We start from the raw sequence: 14,572 nt of genomic DNA on the forward strand, positions 1-14,572 counted from the left end.
AACTACTAGCAACTGATACTCAAGTGTGATTGGTGAGTACCTAGTAACATTTGTTTTTTTTTTTCAAGCTAAGTAATTTATTTTGTCGTATTTAAAAAAAAATGTGTATTTTTTTTATTTTAGCAAATATGTTTGTACTTTTTAACACATACAAAATAAATGTATTTAAATTTTTTAGCACATAAAAATCCGCTCCCTACTGATGACTATAGTAGATCTATTATTGCTGCTTCTATCTAGCAAGAAGAAATCAAACTACTTTCTGAGAAAGCACTTTTCGCTTGATGGAAGTAGCTTACGTTTTTCGCACTAGAGACTAGATGGAAGCAGAAATTTTTGTCATCCGCGGTCGGAGCCCCTGAGACTTACTTGCGGAGCCCCAAGGGCTCCGCGGAGCACACTTTGGGAACCGCTGGTCTAAACTTTGATGAAATTAGAAACAAATCAGACGTTTGTGCTACCCCACGTTTGATTACAAAGCACTAAGCAAATATATAGGTGATTCTACGATAAGAAGACAAATACAAAAACAAATTTTCTCAGTATTAACTGTGTCATATTTTGAAGACATATAGCCAGCAGAGCTGAATTTCCATCAAAATTTGTTTTTACTTCAAGCTACTGACGTTGAGATTTTTCAACAAATTTTACTCAGAACTCCTTGATTTAAATTAAATTTGAGCGGAAAACCATAATTTTCATTTTGCCCACCTAATACTTACGACCCTGAATGTACGGTATAGTTGGCAGGACGAGACTGAGATTTATGCGTAAGACATTGCGATACGAGGCTGTGGAATACGAGAAGGTTAGAGTGTAAGTGATGTGAAGCCGAGGACAGTGACAAGGTTAAAGTTATTCATTGCTTTTCCCTCAATTTTAGAAGTCTGTGTGTATTCTCTTAGTCAAACAAAGGCGTACTGAAAAAATTTTGTCGAGAAAACGCACAGTCAGCTAAATTAAATACTTACCTTATTTCTCCACAGCATTGTCCATCGTGCAGATTTGGGAAGAAATGAATCAGAAACATCTTCAGCGATGTTGAGGCCTTTCCTCTGAACCCAATGTGTGTGAGAAATATTGGAGAGCAAGACAGTTAATGGCATTATCGTCAACAACTCAGCATCAGTTAACATTTAAAAGGTTATTTGGTTGTGCCGATGTTCTTGGCTTTTTATGTTTCAAAAGTGAGAAATACAAACATCGTATTAAAATCGTTTTATAAGCAATATGTTTATATTAAAGGTAGTCGCTGCTCAGGTATCACATTTCAAGGGGTCCCCGGTTCTGTGCCGGCGTTCATGACTTCTTAAGTTACCAGACTTGGAAAAACGCTTACCACAAGTGCCACATATGAACGGCTTCTCGCCGGTATGTTTGCGTACATGGCATATTAACGTTGTCTTATCAGAAAAATACATTTCACACATATCGCATTTGAAAGGTTTCTCGCCCGTATGTATGCGCTCATGGCTCACTAGATGACTAGATCGCGTGAAGCACTTTCCGCACACATCGCACTTGAAAGGTTTGTTGCCGGTATGCATACGTTCGTGGCTGATCAGGTGACCCGATTGCGTGAAACATTTACTACACACATCACATCTGAAAGGTTTCTCACCGGTATGCATGCGTTCATGATTTAATAGAAGAATCGGTCGCACAAAACATTTACCACAGACATCGCATTTGAATGGTTTTTCGCCTGTATGCAGACATTTATGAATTTTTAAGGTTCCCGATTGCGAAAAACACTTTCCACAAACATCGCATTTGAAAGGCTTCTCGCCTGTGTGCTTCCGTAAATGTCTTTTCAGATTTGCCGATTTCGAGAAAGACTTTTTACACAAGTCGCATTTTGAATGTTTCTCACCTTCATCAGTCGGCACAGATTTTTCCGAAGAAAGTGAATTCTTGGTAATCTCACATATCGTCCTGTACTCTTCGTGAGGAATATTGTCCAACTTTGATGGTACAGTGCTTTCGTTGGTACCTGCAATCCTAGGACGACAACAGGGCATCAGTGTATAAAAGCCTAGATCATATATGTAACAGATATGTCGGGCTTATAGGCTTTGAGGTTAACAACTTTTGTCAAGTTTACTACGCTGCCATCTAGTTGTTACATAAGGAGTCACGTCATAATTCCCATTTGAATTGCATTAGCGACTGTGTTGCCATCTCGTGTTTGTTTACGGCGGACAGTTGGCGATCCTGGCGGTTGTTCTCTTCAAAGTGCTGCAGATTTTAACATAGCGAGGAGTTATCTGTTACATATATGATCTAGGATAAAAGATAATCAAACAAACACGTGAATGTACATTTATACCTAACTTGAAGCTCTCACTCAATGTACTCCGATGAAGAATTTGAATTTTGCATCCCTAAACACGATAAACACAAGTTAACTGATAAAGTTTTATGAATATCAATTAATTTCAAACGAAAACAAAGCAAAATATCATAATTACCATCAATATTATCAGTTCTAACAATACCAAATAAACAATAATTATATATTTGTGATTACACATTGTTTCAGTTACCCGTATGTTTCGAAATGTCTACCTCCAACTTCAAAGCTTAGTCCACATCGAGGTTGTCATTGCCACATGGAAGAGCACAAAGATGGCACGCAAGGGTCTAAATCTCAGTGTAGGGACAGTCAGTGGGATATTAAATGAAGGAACAGAATGGCAGTTTGTGACCCACACAGTCACGTACAACCAGATCTTTTTATGAATCTGTGGAAGAGAACCTGTGTGACATTACACTTCTGTAATCTGTTTTACGTTGGCTCTACGGCAATTTATTGTCCTAATGAACGTTTTTGTTCCTAAGAAGATAATAAATGGAAAAGGTTATTACACATTCTTTGTATCTTTCACGGTTTCTGTGATAGCAGTATCACTGATTGTGTGGGAATTCATTTAATAATCATGAAATAATAGCTTGATTTGTATGTAAAATACACTAACTGTTATTCATTACGGAATACCTGTTAAAAGACCATCTTGTAAGTCCAACGGTTCATCACAGCCTTCATAGTCATTGTTGTCACAGATCTCTTCATCGCCACTGCACGTATACAGTTCTGTGCACCTTAGATCGTTTGCAATTTAAGACATAACGCCCTTTGTCACAATCATAATGTACACCGCTGTACTAAGACATCTCACCTACGATTTTTTGAGCGTGTAAGCGAACTTTCTAACCATGGGATGTCAGAACCAAACGTATAAGAAATTGACAAACTTTGAAACAGTTCCGCTAGTTCTCAATAAGTGGCACTATTATTGGGACGGTTAAAAAATGTCGGGGAAAATAGTTATGTAGATTAAGCATAAATTATTCTCATAATTGACATCAGCGGTTTCCAGCTCAACCCAGTGTTGTTTTACAATCAGCAGAGTGGGATGAAATATTGAATTCTATAATGCGGGTGTATTTATGTACGATTGCCAACACTAACTATTATATTCGCTCTCTATTCATAGAGCCTACATCATATATGATCCAGGATAGAAGTAATAACTACAGAAGCTACACTTACACCAACTCGTTGACTTACACCAACGAGATAGAAAGAGCTTTCTCTTTCTAAATCGTTGACTTACACCAACAAATTATCGATCACTATCGATTAGCAGAGTCAGAGATCTTTGAACGCCAGTCTAAGGTCCGTAACACACTTGAAGAGTTTTCGCTAGCGAGAAATGTGTTGCGAGAAAGAGAGCATTTATGTGATTACTCGTTGGGGGAAATATTATAGGTTATAAGCTGTAAGTATATTGTTGTACTTTACAAATTATGTACGAACGCTATGTTGAATCTGAATTGAGATGAAGAGGAAATGGAGTTACATGAACATATTTCATGAAGATGAAAAGAAGTAGATCGAAAATTAAAGCCAAAAAATCTGAAAATCACATTGTATCTTACGAAAATAAGGGCGAGTGTTGGACACTGGTGTCGATTTGAATGATGATACGTTTAGGCGTTACTTCAGGTTCAATGGACCACAGTGCTTTCCTTTTTTTTTTTTTTTTTTTTTGCCATTCATAATATGATAGAGAATTCTTTGCTATATTCCGATTAAAATTACGTAAACTGTTAAGACATATAGATACATTATTTCAAATGTTTAATCGATACTATTAAATCTCATCAAAATAAAATATAGCCCTATTTATTTTCAGGTAATCTGATATTTGTCTTCAGATTTCTTCTTTAAGTTTCGTGTTTTTATAGTTTTCATCCCGTGTATCATATAAATACGGGTGATATCGTACAAGTTCGATAAGTTTCTGACTGCAATTATCAGCTATCTTACCTCATTTTAAAATAAAAACAATACAATTCATCGCCACCTGTGATATCTTTTTCTACATTCAATCGTCATAAAGAGTATAAATGTCAAACATCTTTGATAAATGTGTCAAGAAAATTCGCTGAGCTACTGATTCCAGAGAGAAACTCGCGCGAGGTTTTTGCCTCGAACGAGAATCTCTTGCAGTGTGTGGACGTTCATTTGAATCCATGTTATCAATTTTTTAATTTTCTCGCAACGCATTTCTCGCTAGCGAAAACTCTTCAAGTGTGTTACGGGCCTAATACTTGACCTGCAAATGATAATGAATACAAATCAAAGTCATCGCTATCTTCGATTGTAATGCTGTTAATTTTTAAGTAGAGTGTTATAATTTATATGCCATAACAAATCTATACTAATAATAAATCTGTAGCCGAAATTTTTCTGGTAATTTTCGGTTTTCCAAAAATAATTGGTCCTAACATATATAATTAACCACCCTGAAACCGAAAATCGATTTTTTGAAATTTTTGTTTGTATGTCTGTCTGTATGTTTGTTACCTTTTCACGCGATAATGGCTGAACCGATTTCGATGAAAATTGGAATATAAATTAAGTTCGTTGTAACTTAGATTATAGGCTATATGGCATTCAAAATACGTTATTTAAAAGGGGGGTTATAAGGGGGCCTGAATTAAATAAATCGAAATATCTCGCTTATTATTGATTTTTGTGAAATATGTTACATAACAAAAGTTTCTTTAAAAATTATTTCTGATAAGTTTTATTCTTTGAAAAATTTTGATAGGAGTGATATTTAATGAGATAAATGAGTTTTAAAATTAAAATAACTGCCATATAAGGCGGTGTATTGAAATTAAAAACAAATGACTTCGTCTATAAGGGGCCTTGGACACAACAATCGAAAGCTATGAAACATAGCCTACAGACAATGTTTCTGTATTTGTATGGTAATATCGGAAGCTAAATTAACAGATTTGTATAATTAATTATTATTTCATCATTGGAAAGTGTAGTTTCTCTGGATGGACATAATGCTATAATGTTATTACAGTAACTTGTGAGTGAATTGAGGACAGATAAGATTAAAATAGCTCTTATGCACAGAAAACTTGATAGGTTATTCTGTATATTCATTTCCTGTATTTCTTAAAATAATGTTTATGAATATATTCATTTTTATCTCAGAGAATTAACGAACAACGAGAGTGTATTGATTTAGTATGCAGTAATAGTACGTTAGCTTAGCAATCCATTATTTTATAATTCAAATTTTAACTATGCTCAATTGAATCGTGTTAAAATACATAAAATATATATGCAATAAATGCAATGCAAAAAAAAAATAGGTAATGAGCGAAGCAGATTATCTTGCGCTGTTGTAAAAGTTGTTCCCTGGATCAAACGTCCTATTTTATATTTATTTCTAACAGGTGCAGTGGACCGCACGGGTACGGCTAGTAAATGCATAAAGTAATGACCACAGAATGTGATATCTTCATATATGGAGAAACAAATTAATGATGGACACAAAAATATATAGATAGAAGGTTGAAACAACACAATGAATAATAAGACTGGAATGGGTTCGTCGATAGTGATTTGCAAATGAGATGGGAAAAGAACAAGTGGTTGGAAGACAGAAAATGATCTTGTACAAAGCAAGGCGAGGGAATGGAGGCAGATATGTAGAGAAATAGAAGAGAGGTTTGGCATTCCAAATAATTTCATGGTCCATGAAGTTCTGTATGATAAAGAAACAGTATCAATGGGAGTGGTGGGGTGGGGTGGTGGAGGTGGTAATTTTACGATATCTTACGTCATTTCAGTACCTAAATACATTGAGCCATTCACACTCGGATGGTATAGGATCATAACAAAGGGAAGGAGGCCCACTCGTCACTCACCTCTCGCCCTCCTCAGCAGTTGCCTCCTCTTTCACTGTGTCCAAGTCGTGCCATTCTTCCTAAAACATCGCAAGTAGAACAGAAAGTTAGCACAAATTACACGAAAAAAAAAGTGATCGATTTTAAATGCCATAGAACCGCATTTAAATCGTATTCAATGTAATAGAATTTTAACTAACGGAAGACATCTTGGGATACATTTCTCATGCGCTACATCTTTTTATTATACTGTAGAATAACTACTGAAGTAATCACAGTTGAAGGAATACTAGTGGTGGAATGTACCTCGGTCTGACATTGTCTATTATTTTCATTTGTGACCGCAAATTTTAACATTTCAAAATGGTTTTCAGGAAGTAATCTTGATCTGGACTATTTGTCCTTCATTACAATATTGCAGTATTGATTTCCTTTGACTTCATTCTTTTCCCACTACACGTCTCTCCAGAATAAATCAACTTTTCTTTTTGCCTCTTAATGTCCCCTGTGCAAGATTGCTTATGATTGGGTCAGGTGAATACATTGACCTTCTTACAATTGGCTGACTTAGAATTTATCTGTTATACCTTATTTTATTTCAAGGAGTGCAGTTCGGTGGCTCCTTTGAACACCCATTTACAGATTTATGACTTCCTACACAAACAATTCTGACAATTCCATCCTGTCCCCCAGTCCCAACATTGCACAGTTGTCACAATCCTGATGACCTTCGAAATTATGCAGTGAAACTGACGGGATTCTTGGAATTCGGAAAAGATGCGGCAACTCTGCCTCCACGTGGATTTGACGGGCATCTGTCAATTCTTCTGAACGAAGGTTGTGATTGGTTACTAACAAGAGAAGACAAGATTTCCGTCATAGTAAGGAAGACATTTATTTATGACAACCAATTAGTAGGGGGTAGTAGAAGGTCTGTCGGCAAAGTCCTTTCTATGAAACTGCACTCCATGAAAAAAAATAGAGTATAACCCTTGTGGGGTGGTGACTTGGAGTTCAGTGAGCGACAATGTTTCCACAAGCTGGTCGAACAACGAGCCTGAGTGGACCTCATCGGTGTCGTCCTTTTGGAGGGTTGCAACTTTTACTTATTTATCTCTGGGCCTTATAGTTACCCCGGCTCAATTGTGTCCTGACTCAAGTACTCAATGCTGTTATAAAGTTATTGCTTCTCTCTTGAATTATGGGAGTTAATTCGATTTTATGCTCATAGCCATCTTTATTATTAGAAGCTTAAGGTATGCTAATTTTCTTCTTGCTGTCACCAAGGGAGAATTTTTTTTATTTTCTTTTAACTAATTATATGGCTATCCCGTTGGTTGGCCAAGTTCTAATGTTACATATATTCTAATCTATTGTTAGTATTGAGTACTTATTACTTTGAGTTTTCCTTTATATAATTAAAAATATCGTACAGCCTAGTGAATATGCGGTTCATTTATTTTACATACCCAATTCAAAGTCAGTTCAGTACAATTTAGCTATACTATCCTGGGTTTTATAGGGTCACTGGGTCCGGAGTGATCAGAGCACGCACCATTCTGATAGAAATATTAATAATTTATTCCTGTTTTACTCCATAATGTCTGCCAGGCAAACACATTTGATGTAATCTGTCACTTGATCATTATCATAAAAGATTCTACAAAGAGCCAGACACTCTTCGGTACAAGTTGTACCCAAGCTAGAGCAAATGCTGATATGTTTCCACATAACGTTAAGATGTCTTCTATCTCAGTGTACATATGAGTTGTAGTCATTTAAATAAATAAAATCAGTAAAGCTACAATGACTCAATTTCAATATCGTATTGGTTTCACTTCAGCTCTAGTTTGTTCGATTTGCAGGAAAGTATAAGCAACATACTTGGACAACTTCTATGCAGTGACACACCTGGACACCAAGGACTGCATTTACAACATCCCATGTGAATATGGTCGGGTGTACGTAGAAACGATTAGCTGACCTATATCTGTGAGACAGAAGGAATATAAGTATAATAAATAAAACATTACCACAATGACAAATCGAAAACAGCTGGGGCTGGTAACAAAATAAACTAGCAAGATATTTCCATTCTTTAAATCAAATCATCATCTATTCAAAGAAACCAAACATGAAGTTCTCAAATGAGACATAAGCCAACAGGTTCGCAATTTCCCGTGTGGTTACCGAACTCTTCGGTAAGACAACACTGCAACTCTCTCCAATGCGATTCCTTCTCTTGCCACTTGACAACACCCAGCACAACGGTTAGTGCCAGATTTGAAATGATGTACACTTCCCTGGTCTGTCATGCTCCCACAGACTGCCATTCCTTACTCCGTGCTTACATTGTCAACTATTTGCTTCAAAGTGTGCAGATTATATACCAGTAGGCGTAATTTAATATGCACGATTTTTTCCATGAGGAACAATGTATGACGTATCAGATCAAAATTTATCCACCATAAACACTCTACAATACAAAATGCATTGGACTAGATGGGATTTAAACCTTCACTTCAGAATGGAAGACCGACACTCAAGATCTTTGACTAACAGTACGGTACAACATGGCAAGCGAAAGACTATGTGCTATCCAATGGAAAAGCAGAAAGAAAACAACAATGAAGACCTCCCACGAATCAAATTACTGAAATATGTAACTTCGGTGAAAAAAGTAATTCTGAATAACAATAAATGAATGCATGTAACAGAGGAATAACGTGTATTATAGATTTGCTGGTAACACTCTTATTCGAAGGAGGTCTTGAATTACATTACAACAACGGCTACTTGTATAGCAAGGAAATTATGTCAACTTCGTCTGCCTGTATGCTGATTACACACAGCAATAGTTTCATAAATGTGTAATGTTTGCTGTCAGTCAATCGGTCTTGTGACTAAAGGCTGATTCACAATAAACCAGGAACGAAAACCAGAACGAGAACGGAAAGTGAAGAACGTGATCGTTAAGATTTTTGATTCACAATAAACCAAGAACATAAGTCTAGGAATATCGATATGTATGTCAATAACAATATGTAAAGTCAATACTATGCATTCTGATGTTATTTGAGTATAACTGACCAAAGGCATTCTCTCATGAGTACAAGCCAGCCAACATAAACACAAGTTAACCAATTTCAAAATTTATGGCATGTAATATTTAAGAATTCAATTCACGTGGTAGTCTGGTCACATATACACGTAGCATATATTCAAAGTGATTCTACTGAATACATGAATTGGATACAAGTATTGTATGAAGTTATGTCATGGTCTCCTTGCTGCCAAATATATGTAGACCAAACAGCTTTTTGATGAAAAGAGAATTAATCTATTAGGCTGTGATCGGAAAGTTTGCCAACATTCCCGTCCCGGGCTCCGGTAAGCTTCTCGTTAATTGTGAATGCTCATATTTAAATGTATATATTTTAACAATATTTACGTTTTTGTTCTCGTTGTCGTTTCCGTTCCTCGTTTATTGTGGACTACCCTTTAAAGTTCTCTTTGGAGTTGTAATATTTTATCTGCTTGGTATTTTCTTATTTGCCGTAGTTTTGTAACAATGAAATTGAATCAGTCGTGTTCCCTAAATAGCATGGAAAATGTCGGCTCTTCTAATTTCAGGCTATAAAATCATCACAGCCTTTCGTTGCATTGCCTCATGACGCTTTGAACTCAGCACTTATTCAGCATTAGAATTCAAGGAGATCGAGAAATGGGAGACAAATATTTCCTAGAGCCAGAGTTCTTCGATTTGTCTACTATTCACTACATGTGAACCACAGCTTCATTGTCGTTCACGAGGAAGCCATGGTAAGGATTTTATCAGCCTTTAAAATTCATCACTCTCGGCGCATTTCAGATCTCACAACCAGCATGAGAACCTGGAAGACCTCTCTACTGATGACGAGAAAAGTGCTTACTGTACACGGCACGAATATAAAGTATGTTGTATTTTATGTTCACGAAAGGAAGAGAAACGTTCATAACACTTGGGAAATCCAGTATCTACTAAGTGTCAAAGGTGAATTCGCAGTGTAAATAAAGATGGTAGTGTGATGAATTTGACAAAGTCAATGTTTAAAATCAACTCAAACTAAATTTGTGAAATATGAAAGCAGTGTTGAAACTTTAGACGTTTAAATATAGGGAAAACTATCTTATTATACAAATTTTCCAATGCATAATTTTTCAACCATTCGATGTTTTTTTTTTTTTTTCTGATTTCTAATATTTAGGGTCTTTTCTTTTATTATTAATAGAACTGTTATTTAGACAACTTTCTTTTTTTCTGCTTAAATCTTCTTGGAATGGGAGCAGTGTAGTCACTGACATCAGGACCAACATGTTTTATCTTCCACTACAAATGGATATAAATATACATCTTGATTACACAACTTTTAACACTATATCAATTAGGAATGAAAATATCTATATTACTTTCACGTGTTAACTTGAACTAGGTTTGAAAATACCTTAGTTGACTAATTTCGGCTTGGAGCCAACTTCAGAACTGCGTGGTCCTTGCGTCCTCTGGTGTCTTCGCCCTTGGTGGGGGTGCGTCTGTCTTGTGTAGAGTGGTGTCAAATAGTGTCTGTGTTTTGAAATTCAATAAACACACTAAAACAATACGAAATATATACAAAACCACACTCAAACAAATCCTCAACACACAACTGAACTTCAGAACACACACACTATTTGACTACACACTATACTACACAAACGCACCCCACCGGGGGCGAAGACACTGGAAGACACAAGGACCAGGACCACGCAGTTTTGAAGATGGCTCCCAAGCCGAAACTAGTCAACTAGGCATTTTTAAACTTAGTTAAAGTTAACACGTGAAATTCATATACATATTTTTATTCCTAAAGGATATAAAAAATCAAACAATCAGAGGTGCATACCCAACTGGTATATATTGAGTCCTAAGTAGGACATGTCTCTATCATTAGGTTAGAAATAACTACATGGGTTATCTGCAGTCAGAATGATAATAAAAGTATGATGAAAGAGTAATGGAAAGGAGAAAAATTCTCTCCGGCGCCGGCATTTGAACCCAGGTTTTCAGCTCTACGTGCTGATGCATTATCCACTAAGCCACACCGGATACCACCGTTTTCTCCGTTCCATTACTCTTTCATCGTATGATGACGCAGAATATCTGCATGGAAATATCATATGTACTTCGGTACATTAAAATAATATATATATATATATATGATATGCGTAAATCACTTGGTCATTTAAGACGGCGCTTATTCCGTCGGATCCCGGCCAACTAGTCACTCACAAGTGCACCTCAGCACATGTGTGGACTTAGGTCCTATGTTCATAGACATCTATGACGTAGTGCAGAGGGCGGCCACTAGAGGGAACCCAAGAGTTGGAACTCAATCAGAGACAATTCTGTTAGACGCCGGGGTTGTATCCGGTGTGGCTTAGTGGATAAAGCATCAGCACGTAGAGCTGAAAACCCAGGTTCAAATCCCGGCGCCAGAGAGAATTTTTCTCTGTTCCATTACTCTTTCATCGTATGATGATGCAGAATATCTGCATGGAAATATCATATGTACTTCGCTACATTAAAATTATATATATAAGATAATAAAAGTGTCGTTACTGACCCAATGTTTCATTCTTGTCTATCAGTCCAACAAGCACCAGATTAATGGAACACAAGCAAAATGAGAGGGTGTCCCCAGGGACTACATCTTATCTGTGCACTTATTCTAAGTACATGTCACTTAAAAAGCAAACTAATAAGAGCCAAAAATAATTTTAAATATACTAAATACTAAGATATAATCTTACTTAAAATTGAGAGTGTAATGAGATAAAAGGCGTAAAATATAACTTTTCATTGAAAATATTGATGGCTCAGCCATATGCTAAAATCCTTCTAGTAAGCTACAGCGGTTGTAACTGTGTCTGCGACGAAAAGAGCCCCACTTACCTGAGCATCACACTTTATCGTAAGGAAATCAGTTGGCACTGCAGTTTCCTCCAATTTCAGGTTACAGCTGTGGTCTATGCATTCTGTTTTTATTCCGGCCACATGGAGATTGAATAAGTTTCCATCCTGCAGAAGAGGAACATATAATGCATATGTACATACACAATAGGGTAATATCCTGTAAGAGTGTGCTAGTGGTACACGCTAACTGCAGAAATAATCCACAGTGAAATAGGGAAATATTTTCTTCTAAAAGTTAAAAATGTAGCTTATTGAAATTACATGACTGGAGAAGAAGTGATAATTTTATTGACAAGTAAAAAATTAGTGTAGTGTGTCTGTACACATTTTTTCTGAATCAAAATACCTCGACGTACACATTACAAATATATCAACCGAAAGAAGAAAAAAAAAGATGCTACTGAAATTGATAACCTAATTGAGTTATATGCGTAATTCACATAGCACCTATATAATACCTCCGAAAATAATGTAAGTAATCTTATCATTATTTTCTATCCTCAGAAGGACCGGCGTGAAAAGTTTATGGATCCTTAGGGACGCTCTTCCATTCACAATAACAAGATGTGTTTTTCTTACTGATCTTCTATACAGTTCTAGTGGAAGTTGTGTTGCAGTTGTGCAAGACATGCAAATGGGGTGATGCTCCATTTTGCTGAAGAGATATTTGCTGAAGAGTGTGTGAATATATTACCAAATATCATGACTACGATAAACATTTGAAATTCTCGAACTTGGACGATATCCAGCCTGTCTGCACTGTAGCCTGTCGTTCTAGATATACCAGACGCCTCACTTGGAAAGTCTCTCGCGCGAGTGCACGACTGCATGCCTTTTTAAATGATAGGACCGGGCAAAGCACATTTCACACGTACCACACTTGAATGGCTTCTCTCCAGAATGCACGCGTGCATGCCTTTTTAAGTAAGCCATCCTCGAAAAGCACAGTTTGCATTCATCGCATTTGAACGGTTTCTCACCCGTATGTGTAAGTGCATGCAAGGTTAGATTTGAATGCTGTGAGAAACTCTTTTCACATATGTCGCATTTAAATGGTTTGTCCCCAGTATGGACGCGTGCATGCTTCTTCAAATGATCAGATCTTGAAAAGCACATTTCACATTGATCGCACTTGAATGGCTTCTCGCCAGTATGTACCCGTGCATGATTTGTTAAACCGGAACATTGAGAAAAAGCATACCCACACACATTACACTTAAACGGTTTTTCGCCTGTATGTTTGCGAGCATGTATCCTTAGAACTGAAGACCTCGAGAAACACTTTTCACAGACATCGCATTTGAATGGTTTATCGCCCGAATGCACACGTGAATGCTGTTTTAAAATTTCGGGCGTCGAAAACCAAACATCACATTGATCGCATTTGTACGGTTTCTGTCCCGTATGTATGCGTGCATGTGCTGTTAGTCTGGAATTATGCAAGAAACTTTTTCCACAAAAGTCACATTTAAATGGTTTCTCGCCAGTGTGTTCACGTCTATGTACTTTTAATCGTGAATAATTCGAGAAACAGTTTCCACAAACGTCGCATTTGAATGGTTTTTCGCTCGAATGCACGCGCGCATGCGTTCTTAAATTATCAGACCTCGAAAAGCACATGAAACATTCATCGCACTGAAATGGTTTGTCTCCTGTATGTATGCGTGAATGTATTCTTAGCTTAGAAGCGCACGAGAACCTCTTTTCACAGGAGTCGCATTTAAGCGGTTTCTTGCCAGTGTATTCGCGTGCATGTATTTTTAGTGGAGAAGAATCCGAGAAATATTTTCCACACACATCGTATGTGACAGGCTTCGGGATCACGTCTTCTTCCACGTCACAAGACTCTCCCTGCAAAAAGGGACGCACTGGTAGCTTAATGGCTAGAGCATGAGTGTCTAACCTGGAGACCAACTGAAGATGCACAAGGAATAGTTAGTAGAGAATTTCATTTCTAAAAAATCGACAGTCATGAAGTGCTGCACTTCAGTCTCCGTATCCCATTATCAACATATGAACCCTCAGCTTAATACACAGAGCAGCATCAGAACAATTCATCATTATAGTTCTCCATTCTTGCACTGAGTATAAAATGAGCATTCCAATTCTCAACTATTTACTGCAAATCGTGCGGATTATCAAGTAGAGAATTCATGTGCACTGTTTTGGATGTGGAAAGATCTATAGCTATTCAGGTTAAGGTTAATGATAATAATAATAATAATAATAATAATAATAATAATAATAATAATAATAATGATAGTATTAATAATAATAATAATAATAATGATAATGATGATGTTAATAATAATAATGATAATGATAGTAGTAGTAATAATAATAATAATAATACTAATAATA

At 36.6% G+C, this 14,572-nt stretch overlaps 1 protein-coding gene across 12 annotated transcripts in view; it reads right to left on the reverse strand.

Annotated features, from left to right (window-relative positions):
- Nucleotides 1-14,572, reverse strand: part of LOC138693484 (zinc finger protein 233-like) — an 81,259-nt gene that overhangs the window by 44,662 nt on the left and 22,025 nt on the right. For 4 of the 12 annotated variants that reach the window (XR_011330336.1, XR_011330335.1, XR_011330334.1 and 1 more), the window contains 2 exons: nt 12,670-14,062; nt 12,190-12,316 (listed from right to left, as the gene is read on the reverse strand). Coding sequence is in view for 6 of the 12 variants with exons in the window: in XM_069817481.1 (XP_069673582.1) it covers nt 1,257-2,001; nt 6,241-6,299; nt 12,191-12,316; nt 12,670-12,699 (960 nt within the window). In the remaining 6 variants the exon portion in view is untranslated. Of the gene's footprint in view, nt 1-971; nt 2,239-6,240; nt 6,300-8,103; nt 8,210-12,189; nt 12,317-12,658; nt 14,063-14,572 lie in introns of those variants that run through there. The other 8 variants (XM_069817478.1, XM_069817480.1, XM_069817481.1 and 5 more) reach the window with 7 other exon arrangements.

This window comes from Periplaneta americana, chromosome 17, assembly GCF_040183065.1.
Source record: "Periplaneta americana isolate PAMFEO1 chromosome 17, P.americana_PAMFEO1_priV1, whole genome shotgun sequence".
NCBI lineage: Eukaryota > Metazoa > Arthropoda > Insecta > Blattodea > Blattidae > Periplaneta > Periplaneta americana.